Source organism: Aquarana catesbeiana, linkage group LG01 (assembly GCF_042186555.1).
Source record: "Aquarana catesbeiana isolate 2022-GZ linkage group LG01, ASM4218655v1, whole genome shotgun sequence".
Taxonomy (NCBI): domain Eukaryota; kingdom Metazoa; phylum Chordata; class Amphibia; order Anura; family Ranidae; genus Aquarana; species Aquarana catesbeiana.
In genome coordinates, this window is record NC_133324.1 from 97317410 (window position 1) to 97332364 (window position 14955).

The 14955-nt window shown below is 39.2% G+C and overlaps 1 protein-coding gene across 1 annotated transcript in view; it reads right to left on the bottom strand.

Moving 5' to 3' along the window:
* Window positions 1-3953: 3953 nt before the first annotated feature.
* HCN1 (hyperpolarization activated cyclic nucleotide gated potassium channel 1) overlaps window positions 3954-14955 on the bottom strand; it is a 649367-nt gene continuing 638365 nt past the window's right edge. Inside the window, exon 8 of the mRNA XM_073622158.1 lies at window positions 3954-5063. Coding sequence (XP_073478259.1) covers window positions 4213-5063 — 851 coding nt within the window. The 3' untranslated portion in view covers window positions 3954-4212. The remainder of the gene's footprint in view (window positions 5064-14955) is intronic.

Sequence of the window (14955 nt, forward strand, 5' to 3'; positions counted from 1 at the left end):
CATTATGAAATCTGAAGACTACCAAAGAATTCTGGGGTGCAATGTAGGGCCCAGTGTCAGAAAGTTGGGTCTCTGTCAGAGGTCATGGGTCTTAGGCTGCTTTCACACTGAGGCACTTTACAGGCACTATAGCGCTAAAAATAGCGCCTGCACAGCGCCTGTAAAGAGCCTCTCACTCAAGTGTGAAAGCCAGAGTGCTTTCACACTGGAGCAGTGCGCTTGCAGGACGGTAAAAAAAGTCCTGCAAGCAGTATCTTTGCAGCGCTGTAGGAGCGGTGTATACAATGCTCCTAAAGCGCCCCTGCCCACTGAAATCAATGGGCAGCGCCGGCAAAGCGCCGCTGCAGCGGTGCTTTGCGGGCCGTTTTAACCCTTTTTTGGCTAGCTAGCGGGGGTTAAAAGCACCCCACTAGCGGCCAAATAGAGCCGCTTTACTGCCGACCCCCCCCCAACGCCCCAGTGTGAAAGTAGCCTTACAGCAGGACAATGACTCAAAGCACTCTTCAAATAGCACCCAGAAATGGTTTAAGACAAAGCACTGGAGAGTACTGAACTGGCCAGCAATGATCCCAGATCTAAATCCCATAGGCCACCTGTGGAGATATCTCAAAACAGCAATTGGGAAAAGGAATCCAACCTCAGAGACCTGGAGCAGTTGGCTAAAGAAGAGTGGTCCAAAATTCGAACAGAGAGATGTAAGAAAGCCATTGATTGTTAAAGGAAGCAATTGATTTCAGTTATTTTTTCAAAGGGTTGTGCTACCAAATATTAAATTGAGGGTGCCAATAATTTTGTCCAGCCCACTTCTGGAGTTATGTGTGGAATGTGTCAGATTTGGCTTTTTGTTTCTCCACTTTTTGTGTCATACCAATACAAAAAAGAAATAAACATGAGAATGCCTAAACATTTGTAATTGCAACAATTTTCTGGGTGAAGTGATGCATTATCTGACAGAAATGCAGGGGTGCCAATGTTTTTGGCCATTACTGTATATGGGAGCTATTTTACCTGCCAAAGGGTTTGCATTTCTGCCCATCTAGTCCAGAGATTTAGACATGACAAGCAGCACAGTCAGGTTAGTAACTTTTCTTTATTGCATTTAAAGCAGTACTGCTAGAACATGTCCCCATCCCCCCAGACTGTGATTGGACAGTGAAGGTGCAGCACCTGACTGATAAGCTCATTCTCACTTCTTTCCTTCTATTGACATTTTCTTTTTCCACACATATACACTGTAGTACAGCTGAATGTCCCTATTGATGCCCCTTGATTGTTCTAATGTACAAGAGGGGGCTAGAAGAGGATGATACTGAAGCTGGCCAGTGATGAATCAAAATTCTATGGGTTCATCAGGAACCGGCCGAATATCGATTCATGTGTTGCCAACCTTGTTTAACAGAAGCTGATTGCTAGATCGCCTTCTGTCAAACAGGAATTTTGGAAAATAGCGACTGCAGCTACTGATCAGTGTATTCTGACAACGGAGAGTGCCACTGTCACAATACAATGTCCAAGCGGGGAGGTATCCTCCATCAATCTCCCATGTGTAGATGGAGGAATCCATTTTTTTTTCATTCAGCACACTGGCTGATCGAAAACAAAAATAAGTCATCTATGGCAGGCTGAAGCCTTATTCAGCTACTCAATTTAGATGCATTTAAAAATACATTTAATGTATTTTTTTTTCTAATTTGTAACTGCTTTCGCTAATGTATTTTAATATCTGCCTGAAGTTTAGCCTAACTTAAACCTAAATCAGGTTAAAAGTAACAGTAATAACAGTAAAAGTAACAGTAATAATAGGCCCCCTTCACATTTGGCAATTTGGAATAATGGGCAGAATTACTGTACGATGTGCATTAGGGTGCCATGTTTCCTTTTGACATCCCAAATGTGGCGCGATTCCGCTGCTTTTGTTGCAAAGCAGAATAATGTGGCAATGGCAGCAAAACATGCATTTATAAAGTGCACTAAGCTTGTTACCCAAAAAGAAGCACCAACGTGCATAGGGCAGCCTATTGAAGTGAATTAGCTGCCCTATGCGCAACACTCGCAATGTGATCTATGAACGGAGCCTTACTGATGAAAAATTGTGTCCTCTGTCTTATCAGCATAAACACCTTCATTTATCATATCTTGGCTGCACATTCTTTACAATAACAAAAATGATGATACACAATCAATAAAAGCCTATTCGAGTCCGTGCAAACAGATCTGTGAATGAATGAATGAACTACATAGCCAGTCTGTCACCATGGCAGACAGACTTGTAGTTCTTTATAGAATACAAGTAGGGTGATCACCACACTCGTAGTCCATTGAAACTTACTCCAGCTCAGTAACTGAAAGCCTGTACAGTGGTTTGGACAGGCGGCTGGAGGAAGAGTTTGCAGGAGCCTGACTGCACCAACAATTCCCTGATCGGTTGCTTTGCAAGCTCCGGGGCAAACAAAAAAAAATAACAAATGCACACCGATTTCTCCAAAAATATGTGCATTTACCGTATTTATTCTTTAATTTTTTTAATAAAAGTGAACTTGGCCTTTAAAGTCTTCTACATGCCATCAAATCTTGGCTTAATCTATATTCATATAAAGCTGAACTCCAGGCAGATATAAAAGACACAAATTATTGCAGCTTCATATTACTTATTACAATAATAAATACATCATCTAAAAAAAAAAAAAAAAAAGCAAACAGTGTACACACCTTATTTGACCGGTAATCCCCTGTATTGCAGAAGTCAGACTGGGAGAGGGAGAAGCAATGTAAAAAGCCAATCTGCTGTGCTGCACTGCTCATGTGCCAACAAGAAATATGTTGATACAAGTAGAGATAAGAGGGACAGAGGGATACACTCATCAGCCTACTGCTTTTCTTTTCACCATCCCGTCACTGGATAGGGACAAGACCTCTAGGTGTTACTTAACGTCAACAGGGAAAAATTAGGTCTCCTGCCCTGCCAAACAGGGCTGTGATGTGTGCAAAGCTGTGCATATTTCAGGGCTAGATCCACAGAAATAAAAATCCTTTGGCAGGTAAAACAGCTCCCATACATCTGTGTATTTAGTGGTTTCCCTGGAGTTCAGCTTGAATGGCCCTGTTATAACTTTTGAACATAAGATCTCAAGAATCTAAACTTAAATCCCATACTTAGCTGCCCAGCCCCTTCCAGATACGGTGCTCCCTCCCTGTAACAAAATATGATAATATTTTTCTACCTTTGAAGAGAGGGCTGAATACTGAATCACGAGCACCAAATTGAAGGAGGAACATATAATACCAACTTATCTTTATCTGACATTTGGAGTGTGTCCCAATCATCTGCGTTGCATGAAGATGGGTATTTCTGGACTTGGAAACATAGGAACCCCTTATACAAAGATTGGCGTGTTTCTTTTCAGCGTAGGATTCTGGGTGTCTTGCTCTTTCTTATATGACCCCTAATGACTATAAATGAATCTACCAAAATATCTACATACTTGCCAACAGTCCTTCATTTCTCAGCATTGTCCTTACCTCTGCCTGGTGGTTGCTGGGATTTGTCATTAACTATGACTATGTGTCAGGTCTGAGCAAGAATATGGTATTCAAGTGGAGAGCTGGAGAGATCAGAGGTCAAGCCATTTGGGCTGCAATTTATGATCCGTAGGCAAATATGCACTATTTAGGTTTAATGATAACATGGAGCGGATGGTAATTATTAAACCTAATCTAGCTGTAACACATGTGCTATATTAAAGAATGGACAGGCACTGATCTACGATGTTATATTATGCATTCGTTTTTTCTGTGACAATAAAATGTACAAGATGAGGAAAAAAAATTAAATAATTACCAGTAATTTTGAATGATAATAATTGCTAGTTGTATGTAAATGTAATTCCCTTCTGGTAATTAGGAACATTAAGAAGAATGAATTGAAAATGTCTACTCAAAGAGAAAAAAAAAAGTTACAAAAAAATGTTTTTAATGTTTAAAATAAAGGAAGACACATATATGTATATGAATGTATATTCATAGTAGTTTTAGTGCTAATCAGTTCATATATATTTTTTTCTTTTTTTTTTTTTTTCTTTACATTCTTTATGTACGGTTGAGCCATCTAAATTATTTCTTCATAATAGATATTAGAATTCTATAGATTAAAACTGTTTTTTTGGGATGTTTTCAGTTTAATTCAGAGTTGTCTTTATGTACAGATAAGAGGCATCATAAATTTGAAGAATAACGTGGTTTGTCTGTGTCTGTATCGGTGGTTGGTCCTGTGGTAGAATCCTTGCTGGGAGCTGGGGCTGACGTGGATGGTTGGGCTGGTGCCCCAGCCCTCGCAGGAGGTAAAGCTCCTGAGGACATCTGTCGAAACAGGGCCACCCGGGGAGGGACATTGCTCCGGCTCCCAGACTGAGCACCTGAAGGCTGCACATTTGATACTGGCTGTGGTAGAGAAGCTAATGACTCCCCTACAGTTTGGTGTGGCTTAGTCACTAGAGGAGAGATCTCATGGGGCAAAGAAGGCTGCGAAGCGGAGAGAGGCCTCACTTCTCTTGTTAGGTTAGAGTTTGGTAGAGCTTGAGCGCTCTTGTGAGCTTCATTGACAGATGTTGAACCAGATATTGATTGCCGCTGATGCTGTTGTTGTTGTTGCTGCTGCTGCTGCTGATGCTGTATTAATGAAAGTTGTGAAGCGGTGGGGGAACTGTATTGAAATGTTCGGCCCGCCAGTGGACTCTGTACTGAAGGACTACAAGCAGCTGTTGAGAAGGATGGTGAAAACATAGCCGCTTGTTGCGGTGTCTGCGGACTTGGTGTGGGAGATTGTAGATTCCCATGAGACAGACTGTTAGCAGTATAAACAGGGGGAGATTGGGTCCTCATTCTCAGTGATGAGCTGGTACTAGAATTTAGAGCTGGAAGTTGCTGGTAGCTAACTGAGGGAGCTCCCTCTATCATCTCCCTGTCCTGTTTCACGATCTGATTCAGTATCTCGCTCTCCTGGTTGTTGAATACTCCTGTGTTGAGGTCCTTTTGAAACCGTTGCTGGAGAATAGAGTTCTTCTTCCCTGTTGGAATACAACATTATATTTTAATTACTTTGCTTAACTAGAAAAAAATGGCCACTCTGGAAATACAACATTTTTAAGCCGCAATTTACTACTTCAGGAAATTTGCCATTCCATAATGATCTATAGTTGCCCATAGGATCATTACTAAACTTGGAATGTTTAATCAGCAAATATGTCAGGTTTAAGCATGCATATTTGCTAGATGCAAACACACTAAAAGTTATAAGGAAGCTGGGTGCAAACCTTTCCAAATTTCACCAAGGTATAGTAAAATTCGGTAACTGCAGTAATCAACAGGAAAACACGACATTTGCTAGTTACTGGCATCTATATGCGCTGTATTATTGCTTTGTAAGGTTTGAATTGTTGGTTCACAAAAAACTAAGACAGTATTCTTTCAAGTACAAACCACGCATTGCTTGTAAGAGATAAAGCAATAGGGGAGGCAAAACATTTTTTTATTGTCTGACAAAAAATCCAAAACAAAAAGATACAGAAAGAGAAGACGGATAGAGGTACGCAGATTAAGATATAGACATAGTAAACGCTAATGCCAATAAATGCAGAAAAATTAGGAAAAGGTTACATTTTACCAGAGTTTAATTGATTTTAATACATTAAGAAAAAATATAAAGCTAAGCAATAATTATAAGGTTTTGGGTCTATTATCAAGAATCTATCTTTACTGTGATTGCATATATTTTGGTATAAGATGAAAGTAAAACTTTGGAATTTGGAATTTCCTTAAGCATCTACTCTTGTCTGGTCCTCAGTAATTGGACCAGCTTAAAAGTCTGTGTTTCAATAGGAATCAGTTGATGGAAATTAAAGGTAAAGTTATAGCTAACTTTTCAGATATACAGCTCATCATGTGAGTTTCAGAAGGTGTAAAATGATATGTAAAAAACGTGTGCGTTGCTATGTGTAAAAAATAACTTTTTACCTTCTTGTGTTAAATTAATTAATATATAGATGTGTGAACATCTGCAACTATTCAATTAGTGAACTCACACCCAAAAACAATATATACAAAATAATGGTGTGCTTGTTCAGCACTAAAACCTTTACATAAAATAAATCAAACATATAAACGATCAGTGCATCTCCACATCTAAACAATAAATAACCATAAAGTGCAATAGTGAAAAAAGTCCAATGGTGATTTGAAAGTCCAAATCTCTGATGATTATAAGATGAGTGGGTGTCCCGCTCACTCAAAAACAATAAAATTCAATCCGTGCCAAAATGAATAAAAATAAATAAATTTTGCAATAGCCTCCACTATCCACCTCTGAGTAAATTGGCCGTTCACCTTAGGGGGAGACCTTTAGGGTCTATTAAAGCCTTATGTATAGATATAGGAAGATCTTCAATTATCAGGAACACCACATCAAGTAGTTAGGAACATACAACTCATATGAAGATCGATTCTTGATAATGCTCAGAATATATATATAAAAAATTTATTGTGCAATATCGATAAAAAGACACCCCAGACAAAATCTTCGTGGATGAAACGCGTCCGGTCGAGACTGCTGTTCCCATTGTGTCATTTTATCGATTAACAAGCGCTTGTTTTACCTCTTCTAAATGTGAGTGTAAATCTTTCATTTTTTAATAAATTTTGTGTTATGCGGATTGACGCTATGTGCGTTTTTTTAATTCTTTTTTGGCCTTATACTTTTGAATCCATGAGACGTTTTATATATCATGGAGCCTCCTTTCTTGTCGACCGGTTGTCCTTGTGAGAAGATTTTTTTACCCAATTCTACCAACGCCTATATCCATCTGGGCCTTATTATCTTTGGTGAAGAATCACTGACAAGTCATAGGGCGTATGTCCTACCGAATCCACTTTTTCCGATAAGCCTCAGTGTTATTGGTGGCGGTGCTCCATCCCCCCATTTCCATGCACGTTTAGTGGTGGCTTGATAATTACCATTTGGGGCATCAAGATACATATGTATTGGACATTTCCATTTTCATCAAACACTTTTTTCTCACTCAGTGGACTCTTTCTTTGTTCAGTCATTTTTTCTATTATTGCTTTTGAGTTTATAATAAGTTGTTCACTGTATTTTATGTGTATGGTATATATTGGTTTAATCACCTGACATCACTGCATTTATATGTTTGGTATACATTGGTTTAATCACCTGATATCACTGCATTTGATATGCATGTTACACATCGGTTTAATCACCTATTATTTCAATATTGCACATGTATACTGTTTGATATCTTCACAATTATTCTTATTTTGATATATTTTAGATGTGTATTAGGCCATCTATGCACTTTAGACTACCCATTTAAATTTTAAATTGTCACTAGCGCTGCACCATCACTTTCCTATTTTTTATTTTTTACACTGTTGTTTTTAAAAAAAAAAAAAAAAGGTGTCACTTTTATTCCTAATACAAGGAGTGTAAACATCCCTTGTAATAGAAAAAAAACATAACAGGACCTCTTAAATATGAGATCTGGGGTCAAAAAGACCTTAGATCTCATATTTACACTATAATGCAATATGCAAAAAAAATAAATAAAAAATTAAAAAAAAAAAAAGCCCCTTTAAGAGCTATGGGCGGAAGTGACGTTTTGACATCGCTTCCACCCTGCAATGTTATGGAGACGGGTGAGGGCCACCTTCTTCTCACTCGTCTCCATACCCAGCAAGGGGAAACATCCGATCACCTCCGCCGCTGCCGACGGAAAGTGTGCCCTCACATTTTCCACATCTTGTAATTATTGCAAGTACAATTACCAAAATACAAGCTCCTTGCCTCTTCACCGCTAGTTCAGAGTGCGAGAGACACCGGGAGTGACGTCACCGGCTCCACCTGATGCGTTTGTCAGTTGTCACATGACTTCTTCAAGGGATTCTTCTTCTATCCCTTGAAGAAGTCACAAAAGTGGCGAACGAGTCGAGTGTAGTTGGTGATGTCACTTCTGGTGTCTCGCACACTAGGAATTAGTGGTGAGGAGACGAGGAGCTCGTATTTTAGAGAATGTACTTGCAATAATTACAAGATGTGGAAAATGTGAGTGCACACTTCACTCATGCTTTATTAAAACGTTAAATGGTATTACGCAATGAATTTTCTCTATATATCCTGAGCATTATCAAGAATCAATCTTCATACAAGGTGTATGTTCCTAACTACTTGAGGTGGTGTTCCTGATAATTGAAGATCTTCCTATATCAATACACAAGGCTTGAATTGACCCTAAGGTGAGCAGCCAATTCACTCAGAGGTGGATGGTGGAGGACATTGCAAACCTTTTTTTTTTTTTTTTCATTTTGCCACTGATTGAAATTGATTGTTTTTGAGTGAGAGGGTCACCCACTCATCTTATAATCATCAGAGATTTGGACTTTCAAATCACCATTGGACTTTTTCACTATTGCACGTCATGGTTATTTATTGTTTAGGTGTGGAGATGCACTGGATGTTGTTTATATGTTTGATTTATTTTATGTAAAAGTTTTAGTGCTAAACAAGCGCACCATTATTTTGCATATATAGTTTCAGAAGGTGGAATTCACAGGTTTGCCCTGCCCTAAGTGGCACTAGTATGTGGACAGGAGGCACAGATAGTGTCCAACAATCTACCTTGATGTTTGACACACCTAATGGAAATGCACTCTATTTAGTAAAAGCCTTGAGCTGTAAAAAGTGATGGAACATTGTAAAGTTTTAGTTTTTTCCACTGTACAGAGTGAACAGAACCTTTACTCAAAAGGTTATACTGTCCCTATAGCTTGCGTAACATTTAACTGCTAGACACTTTTGGGAAGAAAGTTAAATTCAAAACAAAAAAGTCCTGCACCATTTCAGAGAAAGCTACTTTTCGTCATATATATATATATATATTTACACACGCACCCAGTGGATATAAAAAGTCTACACACCTCTGTTAAAATGTCATGTTTCTGTGATGTAAAAACATGAGACAAAGATAAATAATTTCAGAACTTTTTCCACCTTTAATGTGACCTATAAACTGTAAAACTCATTTAAAAAAGAAACAAATCTTTTAAGGGGGGGCGGGGGGATAAAAATAAAAAAATAAAATAAATGTGGTTGCATAAGTGTGCACACCCTCTTATAACTGGGGATGTAGCCACGTTCAGAATTAAGCAATCACATTCAAACTCGTGTTAAATAGGAGTCAGTACACACCTGCCATCATTTAAAGTGCCTTTAATTAACCGCAAATAAAGTTCAGCAGTTCTAGTGGGTCTTTCCTGACATTTTCTTAGTCGCATCCTACAGCAAAAGTCATGGTCCACAAAGAGCTTCCAAAGCTCCAAAGCATCAGATTGATCTCAATGTTAAAAGGTATCAGTCAGGAGAAGGGTATAAAAGAATTTCCAAGGCATTATATATACCATGGAACACAGTGAAGACAGTCATCATTAAGTGGAGAAAATTTGGCACAACAGTGACATTACCAAGAGCTGGACGTCCCTCCAAAATTGATGAAAAGACGAGAAGAAAACTGGTCAGGGAGGCTGCCAAGAGGCCTACAGCAACATTAAAGGAGCTGCAGAAATATCTGGCAAGTACTGGCTGTGTGGTACATGTGACAACAATCTCCTGTATTCTTCATATGTCTCGGCTATGGGGTAGAGTGTCAAGACAGAAGCCTTTTCTTACGAAGAGAAACATCCAAGCCCAGCTTAATCTAGCAAAAACACATCTGAAGTCTCCCAAAAGCATGTGGGAAAATGTGTTATGGTCTGATGAAACCAAGGTTGAACCTTTTGGCCATAATTCCAAAAGATAGGTTTGTCGCAAAAACAACACTGCACATCACCAAAGGAACACCGTACCCATAGTGAAGCATGGTGGTGGCAGCATCATGCTTTGAGGCTGTTTTTCTTTAACTGGAACAGGGGCCTTAGTCAACATAAAGGGAATTATGAACAGTTCCAAATACCAGTCAATATTGGCACAAAACCTTCAGGCTTCTGCTAGAAAGCTGAACATGAAGAGGAACTTCAACTTTTAGCATGACAACGACCCAAAGCATACATCCAATTCAACAAGGGAATGGCTTCACCAGAAAAAGATTAAAGTTTTGGAATGGCTCAACCAGAGCCCAGACCTGAATCAGATTTGAAAATCTGTGGGGTGATCTGAGGAGGGCTGTGCACAGGAGATGCCCTCACAATCTGACAGATTTAGAGTGTTTTTGCAAAGAAGAGTGGGCAAATATTGCCAAGTCAAGATGTGCCTTGCTGATAGACTCATACCCAAAAAGACTGAGTGCTGTAATAAAATCAAAAGGTGCTTCAACAAAGTATTAGTTTAAAGGTATGCACACTTATGCAACCACATTATTTTAGTTTTTTATTTTTATTCCACCCCCCCCCCCCCCAAAAGATTTTAGTTTGTTTTTCAACTGAGTTGTACAGTTTACAGGTCACTACATCAAAAGGTAGAAAACGTTCTGAAATGACTTATCTTTGTCTCATTTTTTTACATCACAGAAACTTGACATTTTAACAGGGGAGTGTAGACTTTTTATATTCACTGTGTATATATATATATATATATATATATATATATATAGAGAGAGAGAGAGAGAGAGAGAGAGAGAGAGAGAGAGAGAGAGAGAGAGAGAGAGAGAGAGAGAGAGAGAGAGAGAGAGAGAGAGAGAATATAGAGTTTATAATTTGCAACTATATAAATGCTCACGGGGGCAGCCATATATGTTCATTATAAATGCAGTCGCGGCTTCCTGCTCAGTAGTATTTATTGCAAGATGCCAAGATCTACAACAAAATTGTGGTCATCTGCACATAGACACTGACTACCTGTTGCATAAATGTGAATGAGATGGGAAAGAGATGGCTTCAGCTGTTGTTCTCCACCTGTCGAGAACTCCTCAGATGCATTTTGCCCTTTTCAGGGCTTAATCATAGAAGCCAAGATCTAGCCATAGAGGGTTCAAATGTCTGCATGAAATTTATAGGCAGGGATAAATTCATCCATTCCCACATGGCTGGCAGGTGAGGCGGCATGCATTGTGATGCTTGTCCAAATAGTCCTTTTACATTTTATGCCAGTGAATCATCCAGTTTGAAGGAATGGTTTTACAATAAATTAGGCAATCTCTCCATGCAACTATGATAACTCCTCACTATCAGAAGAGTTATTACTGCCCTCTTGCAGTACACAGATGGTTTGATAATTAAAAATGGTCTGATAATTAATAGTGAAGTTTGAAACCAAGGGCTAGGACAGACAGGTTATACTAAGAAATGAACATATGGCAAGCCTGTGCTTTGGTGTAGGGTAAAACAACAAGTTTTTTAATAACCCCCATTCTCCTCAGCAACCCTTTGTAAGCTCCGACTAGAGTGCCTCAAAGCTTACACAGTGCTTCCTTTCCCCACACTTGTTGGTTGAACAGAGTAGTGGGGGAGTAAAGGAAAATTAAGTATATACTGTACTACTGGGCAAGGGGCATTAAAGTGAACCTATTCCATGGACAAGCCACATGTTTTAAGTCAACAGTTAAAAGGGTTGATCACATATTTCATGATATACAGATGCCTGCTAGAGGGAACATTTAAAAATACCCATATGAAAAATTAATCGAAACATGGAATAGCAAACATGTAAAAACGTGAACCGACATCACAAATTACTGTCAGGTAAATTATAAGAAAAAAAACAAAATAAAATGTGTGTTTGCCAAAAATATACTATAGCATATATTTTAACTTTTGGAGAAGAGGCAGTTTTATTTATTCTAGCTAACCAGGTATTTAGAGAGTATAGACAACCTAATTAATTAGTCAATTAATTAGTCAAGAGAAAATACTGACAAAAGAGACTTTAGGAGTTCAATGACAAGAGTTATTGTGTTATTTTGATTGTATGCAAACATTTATGTTGTCTATCAAAATGTTTTAATTCATGTTAGATGAAAAATAGCCCAGTATGAATAATTAAAGGGAATGATTGTTTTTTTAATGCATTTTATTTTAACCAGATAACTATAAAATATTGCTTATAATTATTCAATATTTACCACTTGCAGGGATCATGCAGTAAGCTCTATGCAAGCCCTATGTTCTGGGAAGGCTTTTTCTGATAGCTAAAAATAGACTTGTATGATTCAGAGGAGATACACACCCCCTTTTCTCTCTGTCCTATCAGAAACTAAAACATCCCAATGTTACAGTCTGCCAAGACTCAAACGGTGCAAGGTTTTCTTATTATTAATCCAACCGGTTTGTTATGAATGCATAATTAATTTTTTAAAATATATATACACAGTATAGTATAATATATATATATATATATATATATATATATATATATATATATATATATATACACACACACACACACACATACACACACTGTACACCCCTCACATTTTTGTAAATATTTTATTATATCTTTTCATGTGACATCACTGAAGAAATTACACTTTGCTACAATGTAAAGTAGTGAGTGTACAGCTTGTATAACAGTGTCAATTTGCTGCCCCCTCAAAATAACTCAACACACAGCCATTAATGTCTAAACCGCTGGCAACAAAAGTGAGTACACCCTAAGTGAAAATGTCCAAATTGGGCCCAAAGTGTCAATATGTTGTGTGGCCACCATTATTTTCCAGCACTGCCTTAACCCTCTTGGGCATGGAGTACACCAGAGTTTCACAGGGTGCCACTGGAGTCCTCTTCTACTCCTCCATGACAACATCACTGAGCTGGTGGATGTAAAAGACCATGTGCTCCTCCTTCTTCTGTTAGAGGATGCCCCACAGATGCTCAATAGGCTTTAGGTCTGGAGACATGCTTGGCCAGTACATCACTTTTACCCTCTTCTTTAGCAAGGCAATGGTCGTCTTGGAGGTGTGTTTGGGGCCATTATCATGTTGGAATACTGTCCCGCGTCCCAGTCTCCGAAGTGAGGGGATCATGCTCTGCTTCAGTGTGTCACAGTACATGTTGGCATTCATGGTTCCCTCAATGAGCTGTAGCTCCCCAGTGCCAATAGCCCCAGACCATGACATTCCCACCACCATGCTTGACTGTAGGCAAGACACACTTGTCTTTGTACTCCTCACCTGGTTGCTGCGACACATGCTTGACACCATCTAAACCAAATAAGTCCATCTTGGTCTCAGACCACAGGACATGGTTCCAGTAATCCATGCCCTTAGTCTGCTTGTCTTCAGCAAACTGTTTGCGGGTTTTCTTGTGCATCATCTTTAGAAGAGGCTTCCTTCTGGGACAACAGCAATGCAGACCAGTTTGATGCAGTGTGTGGCGTATGGTCTGAGCACTGACAGGCTGACCCCCCCCCACCCATTCAACCTCTGCAGCAATGCTGGCAGCACTCATACGTCCATTTCCCAAAGACAACCTCTGGATATGATGCTGAGCATGTGCACTCCACTTCTTTGGTCGACCATGGTGAGGCCTGTTCGAAGTGGAACCTGACCTGTTAAACTGCCCTATGGTCTTGGCCACCGTGCTACAGCTCAGTTTCAGGTTCTTGGCAATCTTTCTATAGCCTAGGCCATCTTTACGTGGAACAACAATTCTTTTTTTCAGATCCTCAGAGAGTTCTTTGCCATGAGGTGCCATGTTGAACGTCCAGTGACCAGTAAGAGAATGAGTGCCATAACACCAAATTTAACACACCTGCTCCCATTCACACCTGAGACCTTGTAACACCAATGAGTCACATGACACCGAGGAGCAAAAATGGCTAATTGGGCCCAATTTTGACATTTTCACATAGGGGTGTACTCACTTTTGTTGCCAGCGGTTTAGACATTAATGGCTGTGTGTTGAGTTATTTTGAGAGGACAGCAAATTTACACTGTTATACAAGCTGTACACTCACTACTTTACATTGTAGCAAAGTGTCATTTCTTCAGTGTTGTCACATGAAAAGATATAATAAAATATTTACAACAATGTGAGGGGTGTACTCACTTTTGTGAGATACTGTATGTATATATAATTATTTTATAAAAACTTCAAATAATGATTGATTGATGTTAAAAAAAAAACAAAAAAAAAAAACAAAAAAAAAAAACAAACACAATTTTAAGGGAAATTAATGTACAGCTCAATAATGCTGCAAATTGTCAATCCACAGGACAGATACAATATGGGGTTGATTTATAAACTTTTTCACCCAAAATTCACACATTTTGCTAATTCGATAAAATGGAAACGTGTGAATTTTGGGTGAAAGTTGTGTAAATAATTGTAACTACCATTTAGTGAATTTAATAACAAAGCTATGCCTAATGACATATTGTACGTTCTCCGTCTGGGTTACATTCTTTAATGTGGTTCTAAAGCCTAAATCCAATTCCTTATCCACCACTGGGCATGAGAGCAGCAGCTCTCTTGGCTTTCTTCCTCCTCACTGGGCAGATGGATAACAGCGGGAGCCATTGGCTCCCACTTCTGTCAATAGTACCCTGTGACGACAGAGAAGGGGGGGCTGAATGAGCCCGCATGAGTGCCCCCATAAAAAGTGGCTTCTTATGGAGGCACTTGCCGAAGAGAAGCCAGGAGCGCCGGCGGCGACTCGAAGGAGGAGGAGGAGGATTGGGCGGCTCTGTGCAAAACCATTGCAGAGAGAAGATTAGTATGACATGTTTTCTATTTTAGTTATAAAAGAAGAAAGTCTTAATATCACTTTAACGTAAACAGTGTATGTACTGCATCAGATTTGACTCTGACATCAACAGGAATGTTGATAACCATTTTTTACATCAATTGACCCCCCAAAATCCATACCAGACTTTATCTGTGCATGCAGCCCAGCAGGCCAAGATGGGGGGGGCAAGCGAGCACCTTCCCACCATACCAGGCTCCATTCCCTCATCACAGGGA